This window comes from Tribolium castaneum, chromosome 5 (genome assembly GCF_031307605.1).
Source record: "Tribolium castaneum strain GA2 chromosome 5, icTriCast1.1, whole genome shotgun sequence".
NCBI lineage: Eukaryota > Metazoa > Arthropoda > Insecta > Coleoptera > Tenebrionidae > Tribolium > Tribolium castaneum.
The window spans coordinates 3,639,772-3,663,437 of NC_087398.1; the positions used below are offsets into that span (position 1 = coordinate 3,639,772).

General features: G+C 43.0%; 7 protein-coding genes across 11 annotated transcripts; 2 read left to right on the plus strand and 5 right to left on the minus strand.

Moving 5' to 3' along the window:
* Nucleotides 1-1,040: 1,040 nt before the first annotated feature.
* Dus3 (Dihydrouridine synthase 3) lies at nucleotides 1,041-3,185 on the minus strand. The gene is given in 5 exon segments (XM_064356544.1): nucleotides 1,041-1,662; nucleotides 1,777-2,235; nucleotides 2,237-2,583; nucleotides 2,631-2,938; nucleotides 2,994-3,185. Coding segments are annotated over 5 exon segments (1,758 nt in total). The 5' UTR covers nucleotides 3,029-3,185; the 3' UTR covers nucleotides 1,041-1,053.
* Nucleotides 3,186-3,361: 176 nt separating this feature from the next.
* Nucleotides 3,362-4,326, plus strand: Ykt6 (YKT6 v-SNARE). The gene is made up of 3 exons (XM_965571.4): nucleotides 3,362-3,702; nucleotides 3,752-4,023; nucleotides 4,069-4,326. Exons 1-3 carry the CDS (start codon nucleotides 3,513-3,515, stop codon nucleotides 4,204-4,206), a joined length of 600 nt encoding a protein of 199 aa, XP_970664.1. The 5' UTR covers nucleotides 3,362-3,512; the 3' UTR covers nucleotides 4,207-4,326.
* On the minus strand, nucleotides 4,327-7,717 carry stc (shuttle craft). The gene is made up of 5 exons (XM_965504.5): nucleotides 7,565-7,717; nucleotides 6,915-7,504; nucleotides 6,016-6,824; nucleotides 5,012-5,961; nucleotides 4,327-4,928 (listed from the first exon to the last, which is right to left on the minus strand). The coding sequence occupies exons 2-5, from the start codon at nucleotides 7,501-7,503 to the stop codon at nucleotides 4,385-4,387; spliced, it is 2,892 nt and encodes a 963-aa protein (XP_970597.2). The 5' UTR covers nucleotide 7,504; nucleotides 7,565-7,717; the 3' UTR covers nucleotides 4,327-4,384.
* A 107-nt stretch (nucleotides 7,718-7,824) lies between these two features.
* Nucleotides 7,825-9,140, minus strand: Hao (Hydroxyacid oxidase). The gene is made up of 3 exons (XM_965426.5): nucleotides 8,945-9,140; nucleotides 8,739-8,890; nucleotides 7,825-8,690 (listed from the first exon to the last, which is right to left on the minus strand). Exons 1-3 carry the CDS (start codon nucleotides 9,079-9,081, stop codon nucleotides 7,876-7,878), a joined length of 1,104 nt encoding a protein of 367 aa, XP_970519.1. The 5' UTR covers nucleotides 9,082-9,140; the 3' UTR covers nucleotides 7,825-7,875.
* Nucleotides 9,141-9,984: 844 nt separating this feature from the next.
* LOC659013 (isocitrate dehydrogenase [NADP], mitochondrial) lies at nucleotides 9,985-12,484 on the minus strand. The gene is made up of 2 exons (XM_965353.4): nucleotides 12,318-12,484; nucleotides 9,985-11,279 (listed from the first exon to the last, which is right to left on the minus strand). The coding sequence occupies exons 1-2, from the start codon at nucleotides 12,394-12,396 to the stop codon at nucleotides 10,048-10,050; spliced, it is 1,311 nt and encodes a 436-aa protein (XP_970446.1). The 5' UTR covers nucleotides 12,397-12,484; the 3' UTR covers nucleotides 9,985-10,047.
* A 142-nt stretch (nucleotides 12,485-12,626) lies between these two features.
* LOC658942 (NAD(P) transhydrogenase, mitochondrial) lies at nucleotides 12,627-19,174 on the plus strand. 3 transcript variants are annotated; one of them, XM_965289.4, is made up of 8 exons: nucleotides 12,627-12,789; nucleotides 15,470-15,852; nucleotides 15,900-16,040; nucleotides 16,093-16,974; nucleotides 17,023-17,249; nucleotides 17,298-17,386; nucleotides 17,446-17,644; nucleotides 17,699-19,174. In XM_965289.4, the coding sequence occupies exons 2-8, from the start codon at nucleotides 15,498-15,500 to the stop codon at nucleotides 18,998-19,000; spliced, it is 3,195 nt and encodes a 1,064-aa protein (XP_970382.1). In that variant the 5' UTR covers nucleotides 12,627-12,789; nucleotides 15,470-15,497; the 3' UTR covers nucleotides 19,001-19,174. The 3 variants fall into 3 exon arrangements, with proteins under 3 accessions (XP_970382.1, XP_015835860.1, XP_015835861.1); XM_015980374.2 differs by lacking the exon at nucleotides 12,627-12,789 and adding an exon at nucleotides 13,889-14,020; XM_015980375.2 differs by lacking the exon at nucleotides 12,627-12,789 and adding an exon at nucleotides 15,045-15,105.
* Nucleotides 19,035-23,653, minus strand: LOC658871 (probable multidrug resistance-associated protein lethal(2)03659). Of its 3 annotated transcripts, XM_015980372.2 has the most exons (13): nucleotides 23,247-23,653; nucleotides 22,771-23,201; nucleotides 22,569-22,725; nucleotides 21,390-22,518; nucleotides 21,176-21,345; nucleotides 20,948-21,127; nucleotides 20,605-20,903; nucleotides 20,326-20,550; nucleotides 20,113-20,279; nucleotides 19,926-20,060; nucleotides 19,606-19,885; nucleotides 19,176-19,555; nucleotides 19,035-19,126 (listed from the first exon to the last, which is right to left on the minus strand). In XM_015980372.2, the coding sequence occupies exons 1-13, from the start codon at nucleotides 23,651-23,653 to the stop codon at nucleotides 19,076-19,078; spliced, it is 4,011 nt and encodes a 1,336-aa protein (XP_015835858.1). In that variant the 3' UTR covers nucleotides 19,035-19,075. The 3 variants fall into 3 exon arrangements, with proteins under 3 accessions (XP_015835858.1, XP_064213042.1, XP_064213043.1); XM_064356972.1 differs by having other exon boundaries at nucleotides 22,569-23,201; XM_064356973.1 differs by lacking the exons at nucleotides 19,035-19,126; nucleotides 19,176-19,555 and having other exon boundaries at nucleotides 19,705-19,872; nucleotides 22,569-23,201.
* Nucleotides 23,654-23,666: the final 13 nt, after the last annotated feature.

The window sequence follows — 23,666 nt, forward strand, 5'->3', positions numbered from 1 at the left end:
TTAAGGACAGACAAATCTACCTTGAGTCAACGACATAAATTTCAGTGAGATTTATTGAAAAATGCACTTCTCGTGTCAACCTTTTCATGAAAAAGGGTGTTTAAACGTTTATAAAGGGTATGTTAACGTGTGTTGTTAACTTTACCACGTAATAAAACATAAAGTATAACTTGGTAATTTTTTACTTTAACTACTTCTGGATTTTCAAGCTGAAACTTACACCAAACGATTCCTCTGAGTGCCCTGATGACCGTACACTATGAATTTTCTTGTGCAAATTGAAAATAACATTAGAAAAATAATTTTTATTTTCACTCACTTTTTACTTGAATCGCCATTTTTGTTGATTTTAATTTGAGTTTATTTTTTATAATATCACGTTAATTTTTATTATTATAGTGGATCAAGGTGTCGTCTTTAGGTTAGACTATTGCCTACTATCGGTTAGGAACAACATGATCTCCAAAAATATAACGTAGTAATGAGCTCCAGAAGGTTTACGTAGATAGGTGCGTTTTTCCCAAAAGTGAGTTTTTTGAGATCGAACCGCAAGTGAGTCACACTGCGAGGAGACTCCCATAGACAGAAGTTGCAAACATAAGGTGCCAGACCGGTGCCAGTTTGGCTGATTGCAAGTATGTCTTTATTTTATCATCGATTCGGTGACCACTATTAGTTTCGTAAACTTAATGGATTTAATAAATATCTTTAACATTAAATGTGATCGTGTCATGTTGGGTAAAATTCTTCCATCTGTGCTGTCTGTGCATCCACCTTTTCAAATACAATTAAGAAATTTTCATAATAATTGTATTTGATAAGGTATTGACATCATTTTGACGTGAGCAAAAATTAAAAAAATATAAAGTAATCGGAATTATTTTAAATTCGCGCCATTTTTAGTACGTGATGATGCGGCTAGATGGCTTCAGCTAGGAATTCATTGCCAACCATTATGTTCCGCTTCTATAAAAGTGTTATCCTAGGGATGACATCCTTGGCACGCTTGGCACCAACACAACAAAATGAAACATCCCAAGCAATTTCAAAAATTTATTTGTAAGAATTCGCCTTATGTTTGGGTAAAAACTGGAAATTTTCGGGCACAGGCCCTAGGAGCATTTCGCTGATTTTGACCCAATCGCTGGCCGACGTGGACGCCATTAACGTCTCAAGGTCGTCCCGCCCTTGGTAGAAAGGGGGCCGCTCGTTGATTTTCTGGGGCGGTTTTTCCAACAAACCCACCGGAACATATCTGTGCAAAAACGACAACCACTCCAATAAAAAGCGTCTCGTGTTTTCCACCCCTTTATTGTCAGAACCCCAATGTTCCAAGCCGTAATTTGTGTACTTTTTCAAAAGATCGAAACGTTCAGAACTGCTAATGTCCCACAATTTTTGTTCCTTAATTTCGGTGAAAATCCAGGGCTTGATGAGGGCCCCCCGCCCGATCATGACCCCCGCCAATTCGGGGCACGTCTCACGTGCTATTTTGTAGTCTTCGTAACTCAAAACATCGCCATTGCCTAGAACCGGCAAAGGGGCTGCCGCCTGGGCCACCTGTCTGATGTAGGTCCAGTCGGCGAGTTTGGTGTAACGCTGCTCACGCGAGCGTCCATGAATTGTGATAAGGCTAGCCCCCCAGTCGCGGAATTTCGGGGCCTACGAACCAAATAAAACGTAGAAAAAATGTATCCAACTCGTGAGTAAAGTATCTCTTTTTAGCTCGTTAAAAAAGTGTTACTTTACGCACTTGTTGCATAATTATTTATTTACCAAAATATGCGCCAAATTTTCGTTACTATAAACCCCAGTTCGGGTCTTGACAGTCATTGGAATTGTCAGTAACTGGCTGAGATTTTTAATACAGGACTCCAAAACTCTTTGGCGTCTTAACAACCCACAACCGCCCCCTTCTTTATACACTAATTCAATCGGACACCCTAGATTTAGATCGATAAAGTCAATTTCGGCCTCTTGTTGCAACACTTGGCCGCACTTGGTCAACAAATGCGGGTTGTTTGCGCACAATTGAACCCCGAAAATGTCCTCACTGTGGTGGCGCTTCACCAAGGCCCACTCCTGAGGGGCCCCTTGCAGAAGCGAAGAACACATTGCCATTTCACCGCAGGTTACATCAGCCCCGAATTCTTTACAAATTCGTCTGAACGGTAAATTGCCAACTGTTGTTAAAGGGCTCAAGACTAGTTTGTCCCTCCAGTCGATTTTTTTTTTTTTCTCGTTGAGTCAATTTAATCAAGTCTTCATCACTAATGGCCCCACTTGTTTTATTATCGTCCTAAACACCCAAATTTAAATAAAACGAGTAAAAGTAGTACAAAATAATTACACTTTTCTTATTGTCATTGAATTTAATTAAACTCTCGGCGAAGTCAAAATTATACGTCCGTTTGCGTAACGCGACTTGTAGTTCGTGCGTTAACTGATTTTTTGCTTGCGCTGTTTCTACCAATTTTTCCGAATTGATTTTATTTCGGCCTTGGTCAATGTGACTAGAACCAAACCTACAAGCCAGACCTCTGCCACACCGTCCGAAAGTTTCATAATTGTAACAAATCTCTCCTAAAACCAAGAATTAAGCCCAAATTAATGCACAAGCACAAATAAACCGATATCTTTTGGCTTGATTTTCAAATATTCGTCAACGTCGTGCAAAAACTGGCAATTTTTGCGTTCACATTTCGGCGCCTTTTCGCCAATACTTAAGTTAATCAAAGTGTTACATAATTCCGTCTCTCGGGTGCACCTAAAAGTAGGACCGCGCGATTTATTCTGACCCCGTAATTTTTTCTTTTCGCTTTTTGATAATTTGGGTTTTTTTTCGGGCGGTGTCTCATCGTTTTCGGCCAATTTGCGTTTGTCTTTATCAGAAACGCACTCTAATGCCAATTCTCTTGGACGTTCTGTGAGAATAAATCTAAAATAAGGGTGAAATGTGGGGTTATATCACGTGGGAAAATGAGCAGTCTTACTCGGGCTTGATTTTGCAAATGCCGCTGTCCCCCATATTACCCTACTTGCGGTGTTAATAGAAATTAGACGTGTTGGTCAAGCATTAATTAAAATCTTTAATTATTTAAAACTTTTATCAAAATTGACAGCAGTAATGGTTGTTGGTAACCGTGTATGGTTTTGGTTACCAAAATTTTGGAAAATACAAGTTATAAAAACGGGACAAATCAGTTCAAAGCGAAAATCACGGGTGCTGTTATTTGTAATTTATTCTCTTATATGATTCCGTTTTTAATTATTATCCTATTCAATTAAAATAGGAAAATAGGAAGGTTGGTTGACCTGGCTCAACGTCATCCGTCAGTCAAAAATTATCACCTGTCAAATTTTATTATTCGTTCGTGTTTATTGGCAAATTATGTTTGTTTAATTGCTTTGGCGTAAATCCTATTCGTGATTTAACTTTTAGAAAGCTCAAGAAATGTGTACGATGGCATGTCTTATATAATTCCGTTCTAATTCCCGAAAAATCGTTAAATATGGTCAAGTTATACTGTATTAGTGTTTTGTATAAAGGACCTACGAGTGCAACATGGTTAAAATCAGCCTTTGACCTACAAAGTTTCAGTTTTTTTCAACGGGGATCAGTGGAAGAATTCATGACTTTTTTTTGTAAAACAATCGTCGAGAGAACAATACCAGCGTCACGACAGTCCGTAAAGGAAGGAGGTTTTTTCCACAAGCATTTATTTACACAAATAATGTAACACTTTTTCAGAGTATATGTGTCACGTTTATGTGAGATCCGATAATTTAGCCGGCGTTGTTATATCAGATCACGAGTACCCAACACGGGTCTCACACACTTTAATTACAAAGATTTTGGACGAATTTAGCCAAAAAATCCCGGCTTCAAGTTGGCCCAATTTAACAGAACGCGAAGTGGCGTTTCCGCAACTCAACACTTACTTATCCAAATACCAAAATCCGCGCGAAGCTGACGCTATGACTAAAATTCAAGAGGATCTCGATGAGACTAAAATAATTCTAGTAAGTGGTTGTGTCAAATGACAATTTCCACAACTAATTTTCCAGCATCACGCAATTGAAAGTGTGCTTCAACGCGGCGAAAAGCTGGACGATTTGGTGTCAAAGTCGGAAGGTTTAAGTATACAGTCAAAGGCGTTTTACAAAACGGCTCGCAAAACCAACAGCTGTTGCACGTTTAGTTAAATCATTCCTTATTTACCCCAATTATTTAACAGCCTGGAAGTTTGGATGTTCATATATTATTCCTACTAATAACCGTTAAATGTTGAATGTATATTTACGACAATAAATGTAATGACCGGATTTTTACAAACCAATTTATTAACCTTCAAAAATACTAAACATAATACGTTATAAAACATTACACTGGGGGGTTATCGAAATAATCCACGGTCTCTCCTGATGGCGTTCCCCTCTGCCCCCTTCCAGGCAATTTCAAGGCAACGGTCTCCGACTTCCCCAACGTCCCTTTGCTCAGAACCGGCCCTGGAACCTTCCTCTGCCCATTTTCCCTCTGAATAAACTCCAATAGACTCATACTCGGCAACCACGACTTGTCCTTAAAGGCAGTTGCAACGATATTTCGGTTGGGTTCCGCATCGTAGGCGGCGCTTTCACACCCAAAATGCTCACAATACTCGTGCACGAAATGTCTCTTATCTCTGTTCATTGACTCAAAAGAATACGAACGACTCTTTTGTTTACTCTGCTTAGCCAATTGGACCAACTCGGTGAGCTTTTCGTGCACTTTTTGGCAAAACTGCGGGTCTTTTTTCGCCCAATTTCGCATAAAATCGGAGTAACGAGGAGTCAGTTTTTGACTCAAATCCGGGTTGCGAATCTGCAGACCGATAGCCAGCCGCCGGTTGCGCTCCAGAACCCGACACTCTTCGGTGCACTCCAATCTGGAAAACAAAAAAAATTTTTTTTTATTATCTACGAACTTTTTTTTGAAATAATTACAATAAATGCAAAAATATCTATTTACATTTTCAAAACCGACGGCCTTTTGGCTTTGTTGATATCGCTGATGTCCACAGCTTGATCCTTCAACAAATCGGCCATTTTGTCCTTCAAATGCGCCATTTCGATCTCCTTATACGCCTCAGCCAACTCGATGCAAGGCCTTGTTGCTTTCTGCAAGCCACAGGGGCACGTGACCGGCACCATTTGCCTACAGGGCGTGTCAGGACACGGCCCTTCGTGACACGTGACCCCGCACGGATGCCCGCATTGGACTCTCTTCACGTTACATTTCTGTTTGCATGGCAACGTACACGCCCCCAAATGACACGCCTTGTCACACTTATGTGCCCCACACGGCATGGCCTTCCCACACGGTAATCCACAACTGAAATCCTCCTGATAACAGGGAATAGCCGATCTCTGCTCGTGTTTGCCGTAACACCACCTCTTGCACAAAACGGTACACGGTGGACACGCCCCTGTGTGGCACGCATGATTGGCTTCGTGGCCACATGGGCGTGGCCTGGAACATGGATTATTGCAAGGGGGCGGTTTTGTGCCGCATGGAATGGGCGGGTATAAGACGTTAGCTCCGCATTCGCAATACAATTCGTCGAAACTTGTTTCCACGCAAGGTGGGCACCGCCCACTGTGACACGTCCTCTCGCAACGGTGTTGGCCACAAGCGAGCATGTGATTGCATGGGAGGGGACAAATGTGTTCGATTTCGATGCAACAACGTTGATTGCATCGGTGTTTGCCACAGAGGCGTTTCTTGGTACATTTTTTCTCACATCGGGCATCGTCGGCTTTCGTCGTTACTTGTCCGCAGGGGATTTCCCGGTCCATGTGACCGCAACGACAACGAATCAAGGTCGTAAGGGGGCATGGGGGGCACGGACCCTCGTGACATGGAAGTTTGCAGGAGTGGGGGGCTGCCGGTTGCCCACAATTTAGGATTTTCCCACAAATCTATAACAATTTATTAAATTAATCAAAAACATAATTTAATTCAATCATACTAACTTTATCACAGCACGGTATAGGATCCAGACATGATTCTCTTCTCTTCTTCAATTCGCTCCTCCCACAAGGACACGTCTTAACCACCCCCACATCTCTCGGACACGCCTCACAATCCCCCTCGTGACACACTTTAGTGCACGTGTGATTCCCACAACTCAAGCCCCGCCCACAAACCTCCCCACACGAATAATTCACCGCTCCTTTAAACTCCTCCCTACATTTCACTTTACGCCCCACCTTCTCACAATAACAAATCTGTCTCAACTCTCTATCGCATTCCATACATGGCCCCACGTGGCACTTCGCCCCGCATTCGTGGACCCCACATGAGAGTTTTTTTCCACAGATAGCGCCACAAACAATTTCGGTATCAGCGCTACATTTGACTGTTTGTGTGGTGGCCCCACAACCGCAGGGCTTTGCCACCATGACGTTGCAGTCGGGACAGGGCCCCGGGTGGCACAGAATGGTGCATTTGTGGTCACAACGGCGCGTTTTTTCGCATAATTCGCCACAAGCGTGCGGGACTACGCCTGGAAGGGGGCGCGGTTCGAGCGTTTTGCCGCAGTAGCAAGTGTACTGTTTGGGAATGTCGCTGCAAACGTTTTGACAAGCTGGACAACGCCAGCCTGAATCTAGTTTTGACGAATTGGCCCAGGCGATGGTGCAGTTGAGATGGAAGATGTGGTAACACTGCTGACAAGTCCAGATTTTGTCAGTGTGTTTGATTTTTTCGCAACAGACGAGGCACTCCAGCGTGCGACGCGAGAGCATCTGCTCGAGGCGCTCGCGCTGAGAGGCGGCGTCAACTGTAAAAAAATTATAAATGTGGGACATTTCTCAAAAAAATCCTTCATTTTTGTAAATACTGCATGCTGAACTTCAAAGTATCGACTTACATTTCTTTTGCACGTTGCTGGCGCACTTGCGATTTGCGTTACTGGAGCGCCAGTCCCGTCCACTGGCCCCGTTATCTTCGTAACTCCTACTAGACTTCCCGTATTTCCCATACCCTCTCCCGTCGTAAAAATCATACTTATCCCTACTTCTATAATTGTTCCTAAACCTAGTGTTACTATTTTGACTCCTCCCGTCTTGCTTCTGATTAAACTTATCTACTTTTTCATCATTTTCTGGATACTTCCTTTGCTCAGGCTTACTTCTAGTAAACGTGCGACCACTCCCGTACCTTTCATTCTTCCTCCCGTTATTCCAGTACTTCCTTTCGTTCGTTTTTTTCCTAGTCCCGGCCCCAACATCCTCATTAGAGTGATTTGGGGCCCAGTTATTAGTCACCTGACTGGTTCCAGGCTGCTCCAAATAGTTATTCTGGTACGTTGTTTGACCGTCATAGTAATTTACGGCACTGTAATTGGCACTGTTGGGATCATTGTAATAAGACATGTTGTTGAAATATTGGACATATTCTGGATTACATCCTGGGAATCCGCCATTCAACTGATCTTCGTAGGGGCCCCAATACGACATACTGCACGGCAGAAACGCGTCAAAACTAAGAGCTAATTTAATTGAACTCGATTATATTTACCGTTTAGTGCAACAATTTCGCTCAGTTGTGTAATTTGTTGCAACAAATTACGTGCGGGAGATTGATGGTTGAGCTTAAATTTTGACAGTTGGAAAAATGACAGAGGATTGGAGAGGAATGTGAATACGACCGAAAAGGTGATTTTGGGACTATTTCTTATCAAATCGACTGAAATTGGTCTTAGCACAACGAGCACTTATTCGGGGTTATCACTGGTAATAAAAATATTGGGATTAACTGCACAAAAACATGGACACAACTTGGGACCGAACGTATATTTGGTTGCCTATCCTATTACATAATCACATTTTTTACAATTTGCTGTAATAACTCTCATGTACGACCATCCTGTGGTCAATATCCCTCACAGTGGCACACCCAGTAATGGCCATGGTGTAATCCAGCTCAGTTTTGAGTATATTCAGGATTTTCTTGACCCCTTCTTCCCCACTGTGCGCCAGGCCCCACAGGGCCGGCCTTCCGAAAAACACCATCCGGGCACCCAATGCTAAAGCCTTGAAAATATCAGTCCCATCAGTAATGCCCCCATCCATGTAAACCTCGACTCTGTCCCCAACCGCTCGCACAATTTCGGGGAGAGCCTCAATGGAGGCTGGAGTCCCATCGACCTGTCTCGCCCCATGGTTCGAGACCAGGATCCCCTGCACCCCCAAATCAGCGGCAATGAGGGCGTCCTCGGCCGTTAGGACCCCTTTAACAACAATGGGGAGTTTGGTGAAGCTTTGGAGCCACTTGATGTCTTTCCACTCCAAGCTTTGGTCAAACAACCGGTTCACGTAGTTGTTGAGACCCGAACCGGACTCGGTTTGGTTAATACCGGTGGCTTTGTCGCCCGCGAAATTGGCGAATTTTAGGTGTGGGGGCAAGACGAACTTGTTGCGGATGTCGGCAAGGCGCAGCCCGAACATGGGGGTGTCCACGGTGAGGACTAAGGCTTTGAAACCGGCCTTTTCGGCACGTTCGACCAGCCGCCGGGTTACGTTTCGGTCGTTGTAGATGTAGAGTTGGAACCACTTGGTGCCGTAAGGGGCCGCTTGGGCCACTTCTTCGATGCTGCTAGTTGCGATGGTGCTTAGAGTGAAGATGGTGCCCATTGCCTGAGCAGCTGAATAAAACCGTTATTTTCGCGTTTTTTTTTTGCTGAAGGTTTTACCTCGTGCATTGGCACACTCGCCCTCTGGGTGCGCCATCCTCTGCATGGCTGTGGGGGAAATCCCGACCGGGATTTGCACTTTCTCGCCCAAAACTGTGGTCGAGAGGTCTCTTTTGGCCACGTTTCTTAAACATCGCGGCCGAATTTTGTACCTTTTATTAAAACATAGTTTATTTTTTTGAAAATAAAAAAACAGAAGTTCTTACTTGGAGAAAGCTTTCCTGTTATGAGCCAGAGTCTCTTCAGCTCCGGCCCCACTTCGATAGTAATCGAGCGCATTTCGGGGCAGGACGTTGTAAGCATGTTTTTCAAAGTCTTTGACGCAAACTATTGCTTCGCTCATTTTTTCTTATTGGTGGTTTTGTGGCGACTGAATGTTCGCAAATGAAGAAAAATATATAGCATTTTGTATACTGATGACCAATAATTGACCCTAACATGATTAAGATATCTTTGTTTATACTGATATTGTATTTTAAAGCACGCGAAGGACATATGGAAGACGTAATTTGATAGGTTTCCGCTTGTGGGGGGTAAGACTCGGACTGAGTTACTTAATTTTTATCAATCTTTGCATGAATTATTCGTATGACGTGATGACATGCAAATTCTATTGAAGTTATCGATCCGTTAAAATTTTTCCTATGCCACAGAAATCGAAAAATTAAAATTAAGTTTTAAGAAGTGATTGTTGGTTCAGCCGAAGGTTCATTTGGCATGCTTTGTTTTCTGTCGAAAGGGAAATGTGCGTATAAAAGTGAGCCATTAACAAAGATTTTTTTGAAGAAACAAAAAATACATTAAGGCCCTAAGTAGTGACTGTCGGTTCTCGTCTCTCAAAAGTGAGATACTTAGGTACTGCCAAAATATTTTGAGAAAACCAAAAAATTCATTAAAACCCTATAAGTGATTGTCGGGTCGCCATTTTAACAGTTAAAGGTTTAATGGTACCTAATAAGATTTGTTTTCTAAAAAAATAGGACTGATTCATCAAAGAATATTTACCGAAACATTTTGAGAAAAAAACTCATATTATCTCATATTAGTTTCTTTTGAATGTAAAATACTAAAATAAGTTAATAAAATATCTAAAAATTGCAATTGCTCCTTTAGGCAACCAAGAAACCACTCATGCATATCAATGTGTAGTTCTTTCTGATTTCATTTTTATTATTTCAATTATTGTCAATAGCCGTCTCCTAAAAATAACAAAAAATCATGGCTTTGAGTTGCAAATAAAACAGCGTTTATGTAAAAGCTTTATTTGAAAAAATATTTACAAATTTGCATAAAAAATTCGTTTAGTCGATCACTTCATCTGCCTTTCCAACTCCTCTGCGATCGCCTCTAAAAAGTCTTGAGTATTCAAATACATCCCCGGCTTGACATTGGGCAGCCCATGAATGGACGCAGCCAAATCCTTGGTCATTTTCCCTGACTCGACGCAATCAACGCACGCCTTCTCCAAAGTTTGCGCAAACTTGGCCAAATCGGGCGTCCCATCAAGCTTGGCTCTATGTTCCAGGCCCCTAGTCCAGGCAAAAATGGACGCTATGGGGTTAGTGGACGTGGGATTCCCCTTCTGGTGCTCGCGGTAGTGCCTCGTGACCGTCCCATGGGCGGCCTCCGACTCGATGGTCTTCCCGTCGGGACACATCAGCACCGAGGTCATCATCCCCAGGGAACCGTACCCTTGGGCGACTATGTCCGACTGGACGTCTCCATCGTAGTTTTTGCAAGCCCAGACGAAACCACCTGACGATTTCAGCCCTTGGGCCACCATGTCGTCAATCAAGCGGTGCTCATACCAGATTTTCTTCGCCTCGTATTGAGACTTGTACTCTTTTTCGTAAATCTCCTGGAAGATGTCTTTGAACCTCCCGTCGTACTTCTTCAAAATCGTGTTTTTGGTGGAGAGATACAGCGGCCAGCCTTTGTTTAAGGCCACCTGGAAGGACGAATGGGCGAAGGCGCGGATGCTCTCATCCGTGTTGTACATCCCCAGGGCGACGCCGCCCCCTTTGTACTTGAAAAGCTCGTACTTTTCGACTTTACCATCGTCCGAAGTGTAGACAAGTTCGACGGTTCCTGGTTTCGTTACAACGAAATCTTTGGCTTTGTACTGGTCGCCATGGGCGTGACGCCCGATGACGATGGGCTTGGTCCAGCCGGGTACCAGCTTGGGGATGTTTTTGCATAAAATGGGTTCGCGGAAAACCGTCCCGCCTAAAATATTTCGGATGGTGCCGTTGGGGGAAAGCCACATTTTTTTCAAGTTGAATTCTTGGACTCGCTGCTCGTCGGGGGTGATGGTGGCGCATTTGATCCCCACGTTGTGCTTGAGGATGGCGTTGGCGGCGTCGATGGTCACTTGGTCGTTGGTTTGGTCACGGTGGGGAAGCCCCAAGTCGAAGTAAAGAGACTCGAGTTTAACGTAGGGGAAGATTAGGCGTTCTTTGATTTTCTCCCAGATGATTCGGGTCATTTCGTCGCCGTCCATCTCCACCACGGGGTTCTTGGCCACCACGCGCTGGGTCCCATCTATGCAAAAATCAAAAAAAATTGCAAAATCATTCAGTGAAGGCGAAAGTTTTGTAATTTCTTATACATGTATCGAGTCCATTAATCATTGTGATAAAGCAGTCCTTCACGTCAGTTTCGTCAATTATGCGGATGTAACAATTTAATTAATAACATAATAACAAGAAAAATTTTTTTTGCAAAAATTGAATTTGGTGCTGACTGTTACGTTGGTATCAAAAAACCCCAAAAGTCAGGCTAATTTCTCCAAAAACTTTATGTGTGGTCTTTTCGAAACTAATAATCGGCATAAAATTGCAAATAGTTTTGTAAAAAAATTAATTCGTGTTGATTTTGAGGAAATTAATCAAAAATTGGTAACTTATGTTGGCCGCGTCAAAATTTCCCGAATGAAGCACCAAGTTTAGCAAAATGTTAACAAAAAATTCTTGCCATAATTTTATCTAGAAAAATCTCCATTTATCTGATTGTATTAATATGGAAAAAAACAAAAAGAAACTTAAAAAAGTGGATCCGTTTGTCTTTGTTATGTTGGCAACGAAAAAATCCCCGATAATTGAAATCAAGTCGGTGTTCAAATGGTGACATTATTATTATTTATTAATTTTGGAACAGCTTTCTCCTCAAATTTAATTAAAACTGCCGAAAAACCAATCGTTAAAGAATTACGAAAACACGCAAGTTGTTTTTTTGTATGGGTAAATAGTTTTTAATCGACGCCGGCTTGTCCACTTCAGCAGGTAACAACTTACGAGGCGACCACCTGATAAGATTAAGTTTTTATCAATAACAAATTACAGCATTTTTACGCCAAGTGCAGGGAAAACAAGCCTCATGTTTGGAATAATAAACACAAGAAACTCCTCGAAAAAATTTCAAGAGATAACCTCTCCACATGTCGAAACTTTGAACGGACCAAAGATCTTAAAAATGGTGGTTCGTTATTTTGTCCATTGTGCCCCACTATCACGTCTGGAACTACCCCTTGGACACCCTCCCCTTAAACTACCCCCGTCCAATTTTCCAAAAAATACTCACAGTTGCGCCCTTGCAGCAGCCCATTTTTTGTGGCAACAGCGTTCAAGCTTTTCGAAAATTTGGTCAAAGTACCGGCCATTGTAACCCCAACTCGACTGTTTCAGCTCAGAAACTGAAAATCGAAAAACAACTTGTTGAGGTTGTGGAGTAGGCGGCGGAAACAGCCGAGCATCGACCGTCGTCGCTTTACAACGTTTACATGATAGCCATGAAGGGGTGGCGGTCGTTGTGATCGTCATTTGTTGATTCGATTTGGCGCTTTTGCTTGAATATGGGCCTTTGATTGGCTGGGTTTGGCCACGCCCCGGTGTGGCGGGGTGGCAGGTTGGTGTTGTGCGGTGGCGTGTAAACGCACCCGGTTTTACAGACAGGAAAAACAGAGCTTTCAGTCGGTTTGTGATAATTTAGTTGGTTGTGGTGGCGTTTCCGCTTTCAGAGGCTGAAATTTCAGACACTGGGGATAATTGTTTGGGTAAGTGAAGTCTAGACTTGTTTTTGAGAGGATTATTTAATTATAGAACTGCATAGACACTAGACAGTGGTTGTGTCTTATTCTAAAATTATTTTGTAGGCGAGTTATTTAGGTCGATTAAACTTTTTGTGTTTTGTCGTACGCCGGTTTATTTATCACAAACACGTGGCGTTTCATTTAAAAAAATTAAAACTTTAGCAGGTATTTCGAGTCAAGGAACGTGCATTTGTATAACAACTTTTTGCATTTTGTCGAACAAGTTTTGCCGAAAAGGTCGTTATTCTCGCAGGTATAAGGTCTGAAGAGACCCCCAATAAATCGGTCGTAAACCTCTCTCTTATTTATTTTAAAACTTTTACTTGGAACTTTTTTCATCACGGTTTGACCGTCTGGGAAAAAGGACTTCTATAGGTCCAGGTACTGTAGTTTTGAGTGCTTACCATGCAGAAAAATTCAAAGATGTTATCATTTGAAAGTGTACCGAATGCATATTGATAACAGATAAGACACAAGTAGCGTTCAAATCTACTTTAATGACCATTTTCCGGGAATATGATAAGAAACCAACATTCCTAAAGCCTGGTAATCTTCAGGAGAATTATTTTTGTCAAAAATATATTCGAATTTTGTAAACGATTAGAAAGTATTATTCAGTTGCTTGAGTTGTTTCGAGGAAGTAATTAATTTTCATTTAGAACAATTATCGCTGCAGCGTCACTGCATTGTCCACTTTACGAAATCGTCGCCGAATACAAATTAAGCTATTGACCACCAGTGGTGTCTCTCTGAAAAATAAAGGGCTGACGACCGTGTAAATACTTACATGCTGTTTTGCATAGTAATAAGTGCGTTTCTAGAGGAAAAACAAAACTTTAATTGCACAGGAAGTTACGTTTATTCTGTCAGTTATTAAGGAAAAACATTTATTTATTTTGATATTATCGGAGAATAATCTGATTGGAATATTTTATGATTATCGTTGCAAATACAGTTTCGGGTCATTGGACTGTATTATCATAATTTGCATCTGTTGACTACTGTGATGAATGGATGAGTTTGCCATAACCTTGGAAAAGTTACATAAAAATTGCATAATGAAAATTTTATTAGGTGTTTCCCAGAAGTGATCGCTATTTTAGTTGGCTTTTACGTTTTTAGCTAGATTCTAAAAATCTACGATGAGTTACTGTGATATCTGTGCCATTTACATGATTATTGAATACTTGCGAGGGTAAGTCATCATTACTCATTATTGACGGGAACGTTCGTTGGAGCGTTTGGAGAATTTTTTAAGAATGGACTTAATGAAGCAATATAAACAAAAAAAACATAATCAAGAACAGTCGTGATGCCAGGCCTTGTATCGTTCTCAAAAACGAATTAAAAGAAAATTTGGATACTGATTGTTACTCGTGTTTTTTCGTCACAGTTTTAGCATGCACAATTTTGATTCGGATATTAGATGTTTTTTGATGAAACCATAGAAAAATTAGTTGAACAGCCCAATTGGAACCTAATTGGTGGCCCACAACGCTCTTAATGATTAAATCGAATCCTTGCTTTACTTACAAACAATAATGAAAAAAAACACAAACGTTTTCGTATTGTTTTATATTTGAAAGCAAATTCAAGGTTTGTAAATAAATTCCATTGTATCTCGTTATTAAAAAATACATTTGGCAAGCTTTATTACAATTATCATTTTAATTGAGTAAAATCTACTTCAAGCATTTAAAAATAAACACAAAACGCGTGCCAGTTTTTCGATAATAACAGTTTTCACCGAAACAATATCAAATCTCATAATTGCTTATATGATAAACGTCATTTGAAATGACGTCCTTTATCTTTATTGCGGCTTTTATTGTTGTTGTATTTTTAAGTAACAATTTTTATTTGCTCATTACGAGAAAAATATTTTATTTAAAGGCAAAATAAATATTGATGAAACACTTGTAACAATGGCATTATTAAACGTGGGTGCTTGTTTATCATTTGGAACACTTACCTGTGTTAACCTAATTATATTTGTGATATATTACCCATTTACCTCAATTTGTAAATAAGAGCAGAAATAAATTGCAGTTTTATTGAACCAATCCTTTATTTGGAACGTCAAGGTTCCCAGCATTTCATAATAATTATCGACGACAAACCCTTCCCAACATCTTTAATCTTCGAAATAATCGACAAGAGATCCTCAACCTTTGACTTGTCGTTTCAAAATTTATCATATTTTTAAAAACAACCAAAATTAAAAATACCCGTCAGTCGTGCGTCGTATTTTCTCTAAGAATTTTTGCATTGAAAGTGAAGGTAAGGCATATCTGTGCCAGATTGCATTTTTCAACACCCAATGAAAGTAAAAGTGAAACTGTCCATAAGTCAATTGCTAATTTCGATTAGGAAGCTTTGAAGCTATTTCGGGCCGAATCACTATAAACCTACATTTGCGTCATCTTCGTAAATATTTTTACAGCCGCCCCACTGGGGCACTTTTCATGTAACGAGAAATTGCAACTTTAAATATTGATCCGTTAATTAGTTCCTATGCAGGTTGGAAAAGTGCAACCTTGAGGAAAATCACCTGATCTCAATCTGAATAAAAGTATTAAAAACCACAAATATTTGCAGCAAGATAGTGCGACATATCTAAGCCCGGTTTATTTATTTTTTCCAGAAATGTATTAAAATAAGTGATCATCACAATGGCGAGAGGAATATTGCGCGTTTACTACACGCGAAGGAATCTCCTAAACAATGTAGATAAACAAATAGTCCGCACTTCGAATTTCCATAATCAGTGCCCCAAATATAGAAAATTTTCAAGTCAGGCGGTTGTTGAGGGAATCCCCTTCGAAAAGTTATCGATAGGGGTACCCAAGGAGCTGTGGCAGAATGAGAAACGAGTGGCTTTGACTCCGGCTGTGGCTCAGACTTTGAGCAAAAAAGGCTTTACCGTAAATGTGGAGGAAAACGCCGGTTTGGGGGCGAAATTCCGCAACGAGGATTACGAACAAGCCGGCGGTGTGATAGTTGACAAGAAACGAACGTTCGATTCTGGTTAGATTCACACTTTTTTTTATAAAAACGTATTTATTCTCTGGTAGATATTATTTTAAAGGTGAGGCAACCCCTAGACACCGAATTAGGCAATTTCCGCGAAGGCAGCACACTTATATCATTCCTGTACCCCGCTCAGAACAAGAGTCTAGTCGATAAATTAGCCGAACGCAAAATCAACGCTTTCGGTAAATCCCCTATTTAAATTTTTGCGCCAATTTTTTGATAATTTAACTGTAGCAATGGACTGCATTCCACGCATCACCCGAGCTCAAGTTTTCGATGCTTTGAGCTCCATGGCTAATGTGTCCGGTTACCGAGCGGTTATTGAAGCCGCCAATCACTTCCCCCGATTTTTTTCCGGTCAAATCACAGCTGCTGGGAAAGTCCCCCCAGCTAAAATCCTTGTTGTGGGGGGCGGCGTCGCTGGACTGGCCGCCATCGGTCAGGCAAAAAGCATGGGGGCTATAGTCCGGGCGTTTGACACCCGAAGCGTGGTCAAAGAACAAGTCGAGTCAATGGGGGCCGAATTCCTCACAATTAATATTGAGGAGGAAGGGGGCACGTCAGGGGGCTACAGTAAGGAAATGTCGAAGGAGTTCATCGAAGCCGAACACGCGCTGTTTGCCAAACAGTGCAAAGAAGTGGACGTGGTTATAACCACGGCGTTGATTCCGGGCAAAAAAGCCCCACTTTTGATCCTTAAAGAGCACGTTTTGTCGATGAAACCCGGAAGTGTGATTGTGGATTTGGCCGCTGAGGCGGGCGGTAATGTCGAGACGACGAAACCCGGCGAAGTCTATAGCTTGAATGACATCACACATATCGGTTTAACCGATTTGTCAAGTCGGTTGCCGACGCAAAGCTCGACACTGTATGCTAATAACGTGTCAAAGTTTTTGCTATCGATGGGAGAGAAAAACCATTTTCGTATTAATCTGGCCGATGAGGTGGTCCGAGGAAGTATTATTTTGCAAGAAGGGAAGTTGCTGTGGCCGCCTCCGGCACCCGTGGGGCCTCCGCCGCCCCCGCCAGTCAAAAAGACCGAAACCAAAGTACAGGAAACTGTAGCTGAAAGCCCGCTAATGGCTACTGTTAAAGACTCACTCTTGTGTACCACTGGTACGGTTTTTTTATTTTTTTGTTTCATGATTTAATTGTTTTTTGCAGGTATTGGCACGATATTAGGTTTGGGTGTTTTGTCACCCAACCCCGCTTTTACCTCAATGTTAACCACTTTCGGTTTATCTGGAATTGTGGGATATCATACTGTATGGGGAGTAACTCCTGCTTTACATTCTCCTCTTATGTCCGTAACCAATGCTATTTCAGGTATTACGGCTGTTGGGGGCTTGCTTCTTATGGGAGGCGGCTATTACCCCACTAATTCAATTGAAGTAAGTACAGTCTCAAGTTTAAAAATTTCCTCAAAAAAAAATTTGTAGGCATTAGCAGCAGCCGCGGCGTTTGTCTCGTTTATTAACGTTTTCGGCGGTTTCGTCGTCACTAAACGAATGTTAGACATGTTTAAAAGGTAACTAAAACTGCACCGAGGTTGCCCATAATTTTTACAAATTTCCCCGATTTTTATAGACCAGAAGACCCCCCTGAATATAGCAGCCTTTACGGCATCCCCGCCGCCGCCTTTCTGGGGGCGTACGCTTGGGCGGCCTTCCAAAACCTCCCCGAAATCCACCAAGCCGCCTATCTCGCAGCCTCCTTATGCTGTGTTGGCGCTCTCGCAGGCCTCAGCTCGCAAAAGACCTCCCGTTTGGGCAACAACATCGGAATGGTACCTCCCCCACTTACACCCTCCCCAACCAACTAACAATTTTCTCTCCCCTAGATTGGAGTTTCGGGAGGAATCGCCGCAACTCTCGGCCAGATGGCCCCCAGCACTGAAGTGTTAGCCCAAATGGCCGCTTGTGTGATCGCGGGCGGCGGTCTTGGAACACTCATCGCTAAAAGAATCCAAATCACGGATTTGCCACAACTCGTTGCAGGGTTCCACAGTCTGGTAGGATTGGCAGCCGTGCTGACTTGTACCGCTACTTTTATTCACGATTTTCCGAATTTTGCTACTGATCCGGCGGCTAATGTGGTCAAAACGGCACTGTTCTTGGGCACCTACATCGGTGGGGTGACTTTTAGTGGGTCATTAATCGCATATGGGAAGCTCCAAGGGGTTTTGAAGTCGAATCCGTTGCTTTTACCCGGGCGACATGCCCTGAATATGGGTCTGTTGTTGGGAAATGTGGGCGCAGGGGCCTACTTGTTTTTCGACCCGAGTATGATGGGTGGGTTGGGGGCGTTAGGGACGACGGCTGCGTTGTCCACAGCCATGGGTGTGACCCTTACTTCGGCAATAGGTGGCGCTGATATGCCTGTGGTGATTACGGTCTTGAACAGTTACTCTGGATGGGCCCTCTGTGCGGAAGGTTTCATGTTGAATAATAATTTAATGACGATTGTTGGCGCTTTGATTGGGTCGAGTGGTGCCATCCTGTCGTATATTATGTGCAAGGCCATGAATAGGTCACTCCCTAACGTAATCCTAGGCGGTTATGGCACCTCCAGCACCGGTTCAGGCAAACCGATGGAAATCACCGGCACTCACACCGAAATCAATGTAGATGGCGCTGTGGAAGCCATCAACAACGCTCGTAGTATTATTATCGTTCCTGGATACGGTTTATGTGTGGCGAAGGCGCAATATCCAATCGCCGAAATGGTCAGCATGCTCAAAAGTCAGGGCAAAAATGTTAGATTTGCCATACATCCAGTAGCCGGCCGTATGCCAGGCCAACTGAACGTGCTTTTGGCCGAAGCTGGAGTCCCCTATGACGATGTCCTCGAAATGGACGAAATAAACGACGACTTCCCCGAAACTGACTTGGTGCTGGTGATTGGAGCCAACGACACCGTCAACAGCGCCGCTGTAGACGACCCCAACTCGCCTATTGCTGGAATGCCCGTCCTCAACGTCTGGAAATCAGAGCATGTGATTGTCATGAAACGATCACTAGGTGTAGGCTACGCCGCCGTCGATAATCCAGTTTTCTACAAACCCAACACGTCCATGTTACTTGGCGATGCCAAGAAAACATGTGAGCAACTCCTAGCAAAAGTGATAAGTGCTAATAAATAAGTCATTTCCGTTTTTTTTTACAAACTAGATTAAGTAATCCAAGGCTTACTTTATTATTTTTTAAAAACTTAACAATTATTGATATTGTGCACCGTCGTCGCGTCTTTTTTGTTTTAATTCGTAATTCTGTAAATATGAATGTTCAAAAATGAATAAATCATTGTGATATAAGTACCTCTTTCGCAATGTCTTTGAGGTTTCTCGCCATTGCTTTGCCCGTCTTTTCCACCATCGATGTTAAGAAACCGAAACGATTTTGTAACAAGATGTGGGGGTGGTCGAACTCGACCGCATTTCCCGCATCCATGACCAGAACCCGGTCTGAGTCCATGATAGTGTGCAGGCGATGCGCAATTGTTAGCACCGTACAAGTGGCGAATTTTTGACGAATCGTAGTTTGGATGAACTTATCGGTTTGTGGGTCAACATTGGCTGTGGCTTCGTCCAGCACCAGAATTTTATTATTTCGTAAGACGGCTCTGGCAAGACAAATGAGTTGGCGTTCGCCCACGCTGATGTTAATACCGCCCTCAGACACGTGATGCTTTAAACAATCTATAATTGGTCGAAATTAAATACATTGGTATTTTGATTTTTGAACATACCGACGCCCTCTGAAAGAGCAGCTTTACTTTCAACAACAATCAAAGCATTGACGATGTCCTCGTCCTCGTAATTATGAAACGGATCCATGTTATATCGTAAGGATCCGGAGAACAGGACCGGTTCTTGCGGTATGATCGATATTTTCCGTCGAAGATCGTGCAACCCGATCTCGTTCGTGTCGACTCCGTCGACCAATACGGCACCGTCGAAGTAAGCCAATCGGAAGAGGGCCGAAATCATTGAGGACTTCCCCGCACCGGTCCTTCCTACGATCCCAATCTGCGGAAATAAGCCTAGCGTTGCGTTGTAATTAAGTTACCTTCTCTCGAGGGTTGATTTGGAAATTTAAGTTTTTTAAGACAGGAGGGTCATTGGGTTTGTACTTCAGGACGAGGTTTTGGAATTCGATTCGGCCTTCTTGTGGCCAATCCGAGGGAGGCTCTTTGTCAGGCTTCTAAAGAATATTTATTAACACAGAATGATCGATTTATGCGTCGGAATGATACAGATTTCAAGTCCGGCTCATGTTCTACTCGATTTATGTACTCTAGGACTCTTTCGACTGAGGTCATTTGATTTTCGAGTTCAGCTGACTGTTTCATGCCCCACTGGAACAGGCCGGTTAAACCGATCGCCTGGGTTATAGCCAAACCCACATTGCTTCCGGTGTTGTCTATAACCGTTTTTTATCTACTAGTGTGGATATAGTGTTTTAATACCAAAAATAAGAAAACTGTAAGCAATAATTGCGATGTAGAACGCACAAATCAGGTCTAACCAATAGCCAAAAGCTCTGGCACATGCAATAAACATGAACCAAGCACTTGAATGGTCGTCTTGCAACTTATCAAATTCCTTAGTCAGAATTTCTTCGGCATTATTTGATCGCACCGTCGTCAATCCTTGCATTGAGGCATTCAAATGTGCAAAAACCGGACTTCTGCCTGAAATTCTACCATAAATAGTAAATTCCTTTCGGTGGTTCCCTCAACACGCACTTATCCCTTCCAGTCGTTTAACACTGCGACTCGTCTTGATATAGAACCGCCGTATGAAGAAAAAAACCACACAAATTACGAGTGTCGGAATGATAAGATAATAATTGACCATCGTTACAACCACAGCCGCTCCGAGCAAATTCAACATAATTTGCGAACAATCGATCATCGCGTTCGGCAATAATTCATCAATAGCGCCCAAATCTTTGGAAAATCGGTTCAGAATCCGGCCCGAAGTGTTAGTGTTGAAGAATTGCATCGATGCTGTTATTATACTCTGAAACATGCGGTCGTGCAAACTTGACAAAAATTAAATTTTCAACAATAATTTGCAATAAGTTACTTGATACTGGCGCGCATACACACGGTGAAAAACACAAATGAACGGACCAGTGCTACCACCATTGTGAGAATTATTATGACCGAGTAGATGGCAATTGATGAATCCGTGTCCAAAGTGCGGAGGATTAAAGTGCTATTGTGGACGTTTTCGTTGCGCGAGCGAATTTCTTCAACGTCCACCCTACGATATATGTCCCGAAAAATTATTTTTTGTTAAAAGAGAAATTACCAAGATGCTAGGAAAAAATCGCCAGTGCTGGCAAAAAATTGCGCTCCTAAAAACAGCGCAACCACGCCAAATATGACCCAACATTTGCCGCCAGCTTTGAAATATTGCTTGTAAATGTAGCACTCCACCGAGCCTTGGGTTCTTAATTCGGCCACCGGCTTGGGTGCATACTAAAACCGAGTTTCACAAAAAGTCACGCAAAATTTCTCACAACCCTTTCCCCTTCCTTGTCAATCACATTAATGGTGAGCGTGCTCTGTATGTGCAAATCTTTCATGATGGTCTCGATTTTGGTCGCACTTTGCCCCTGCTCACCTTCTGCATCCACCGCCAGTTGGTTTTTGAGAAATTCGGCAAAGTCCAGGCCCGTATTGCCCAGAAACTGGTACGAACCTTGCGCTTCAACCTTCCCGTCGTGCATCAGCACGACGTTCTCAACTTCGCTCAAAAATTGCAACTGGTGCGTGACCAAAATCACGATCTTATCGGCAAGGAAACCCGTGATGCATTTATCGAAAAGTTGCTTTCCGACATGGGTGTCCACAGCCGATAAAGGATCGTCCAGTAGATAAATATCGGCGTTTTTGTAAACGGCACGTGCTAAATTAATACGCGCCCTTTGCCCCCCACTTAACGACGCCCCTTTTTCCCCAACAATGGTCTGGTCACCGTCGGGCAACAGTTGAAAATCGCGGACTAGAGCACAGGCCCGGATTACTTCGAAATACCTCTCGCGGTCGAACTCATGCCCGAATAAAATATTCTGGCGGACCGACCCTGCAAAAAGCCACGGCTCTTGTGATGCATACGACACCGACCCTTTCACTTGGACCTTTCCGAGACACGGCTCCAATTCCCCTAAAATCGCATTCAGGAGCGAGCTTTTACCCGACCCAACTTTGCCAATAACCGCAGTTAATTGGCTTCCTTCAATGGTCAAGGAGACGTTGTGGAGACACACCTCGTCCTCGATTTTGGCCGAAACGTGGGTCAAGGACACCTTCGGGGAATCCCCACTGTCACTAGAAGTTTTGCGCAATTTGTGATTGGTTGTGATCGCGCCAACTTTTGTCTCATCATTTAGTAGGAATTTTTTGATCCTGGTTATGGCAACGTTTGTTTCGGCGATTTGTGCGATGGCGTAGGGGAAGAACAGGGTCATTGTTTGGCGCAGAATTTGGTAAAACGAAGCTATGACGAAGACGCGCTCGGCCGTGATCGTGCGTTTGCGTAACACTATCGCAACTACTGTTAAAAAAACAGCCAAGCGGGTCGTAAACATTATGAACGATAAAATCGCCCCCCGGATGTAGGAAGTTTGTTTCAAAACTTGTATCTCAAGACTGGAATTAATTGAATTAGGGAGGGATTAAAAAGTTGGGCCAAGGCCAACCTTCGCAATTCGTGAATTTGTTGGGCGAAGGCGTACTCCCAAGTGTACATTTTTATGACTTGCATGCCTTGGATGATTTCGTTCATTTGTCGGACCCGTTCGTCCGTTCGAGCGCCCGTTTTGAGGCGAAACCTTGATGTGCGGTTTCCAAACCACGCTAAAAAAATTATTTGGCAATTTGATTTTCCCGAAAATTTTAAACCTTGTAGTGGTATCACACACAAAATCGCTGAAATGCCCACAACTGCTGCGACTTCGATCTCTTTGTACATTATCAAGAGGAAGAAAATCATCTGCAAGGGGGCGATCCACAAATAGTGGAAGTACAGTACCGAGAGATCGAATCGATTGACGTCGTTTGACATCAAATTGACCACGTTTCCGACTGTAGGCCCGGCCAGCGAGACCAAGTCAAGCCTCAGCGTTTTTCGGTAGATGAGGGAGCAACAAGCCACCCTCATTTTCATGCCTATGTGCATCACGGCCATCATGCAGGGATGAATCATGGCGACGTTCACCAAACTGCAAAAAATAATCCCCGAGGCGAAAAAATACGCCTCGCCCAGCTGGATGGGGCTCTGGTCGTGCCTCCAGTACTTGAAAATGCGCATCATGTAGGTGGGAGAGTCTGGTCTACGAAATTCCAATAATTTGGAAAATTTGAGAAGGGTTGCTTACACCTCTACGCTTTTTTCATTCTCGGGGTTGAAATACCGCAGAAGGAGGCCCAGAAAAATGGGCTGACTCAACCTGACTGGCACCTCCATGACAAACAGGGCCGTTCCTTGCAACAGTATATCTCTCAGAAACATCCTAACTAGGACTTTGGTCAAGTTGGGAATCTCGTGGTGCTCTTTCGCCCTTTGCACTTCCAGGCCCCAAAGCTTCGTTAATTTATCGCCCAGGATGGACGACTTGTGTTGGTCTAACGGCTTCGTCAGATCCCCTTCGTCGAAATCCTTCTTATTCCCTTTCCTAAAAATAGAAATCGCGTACCAGAAGGTAATAAGCGACAACCAATTGGAATTTTTCCGCGGGTGTTCCGGCTTCTCATGCAGACTGAACGAAGAATCGCTCCGTATCATTATGACAAGAAAT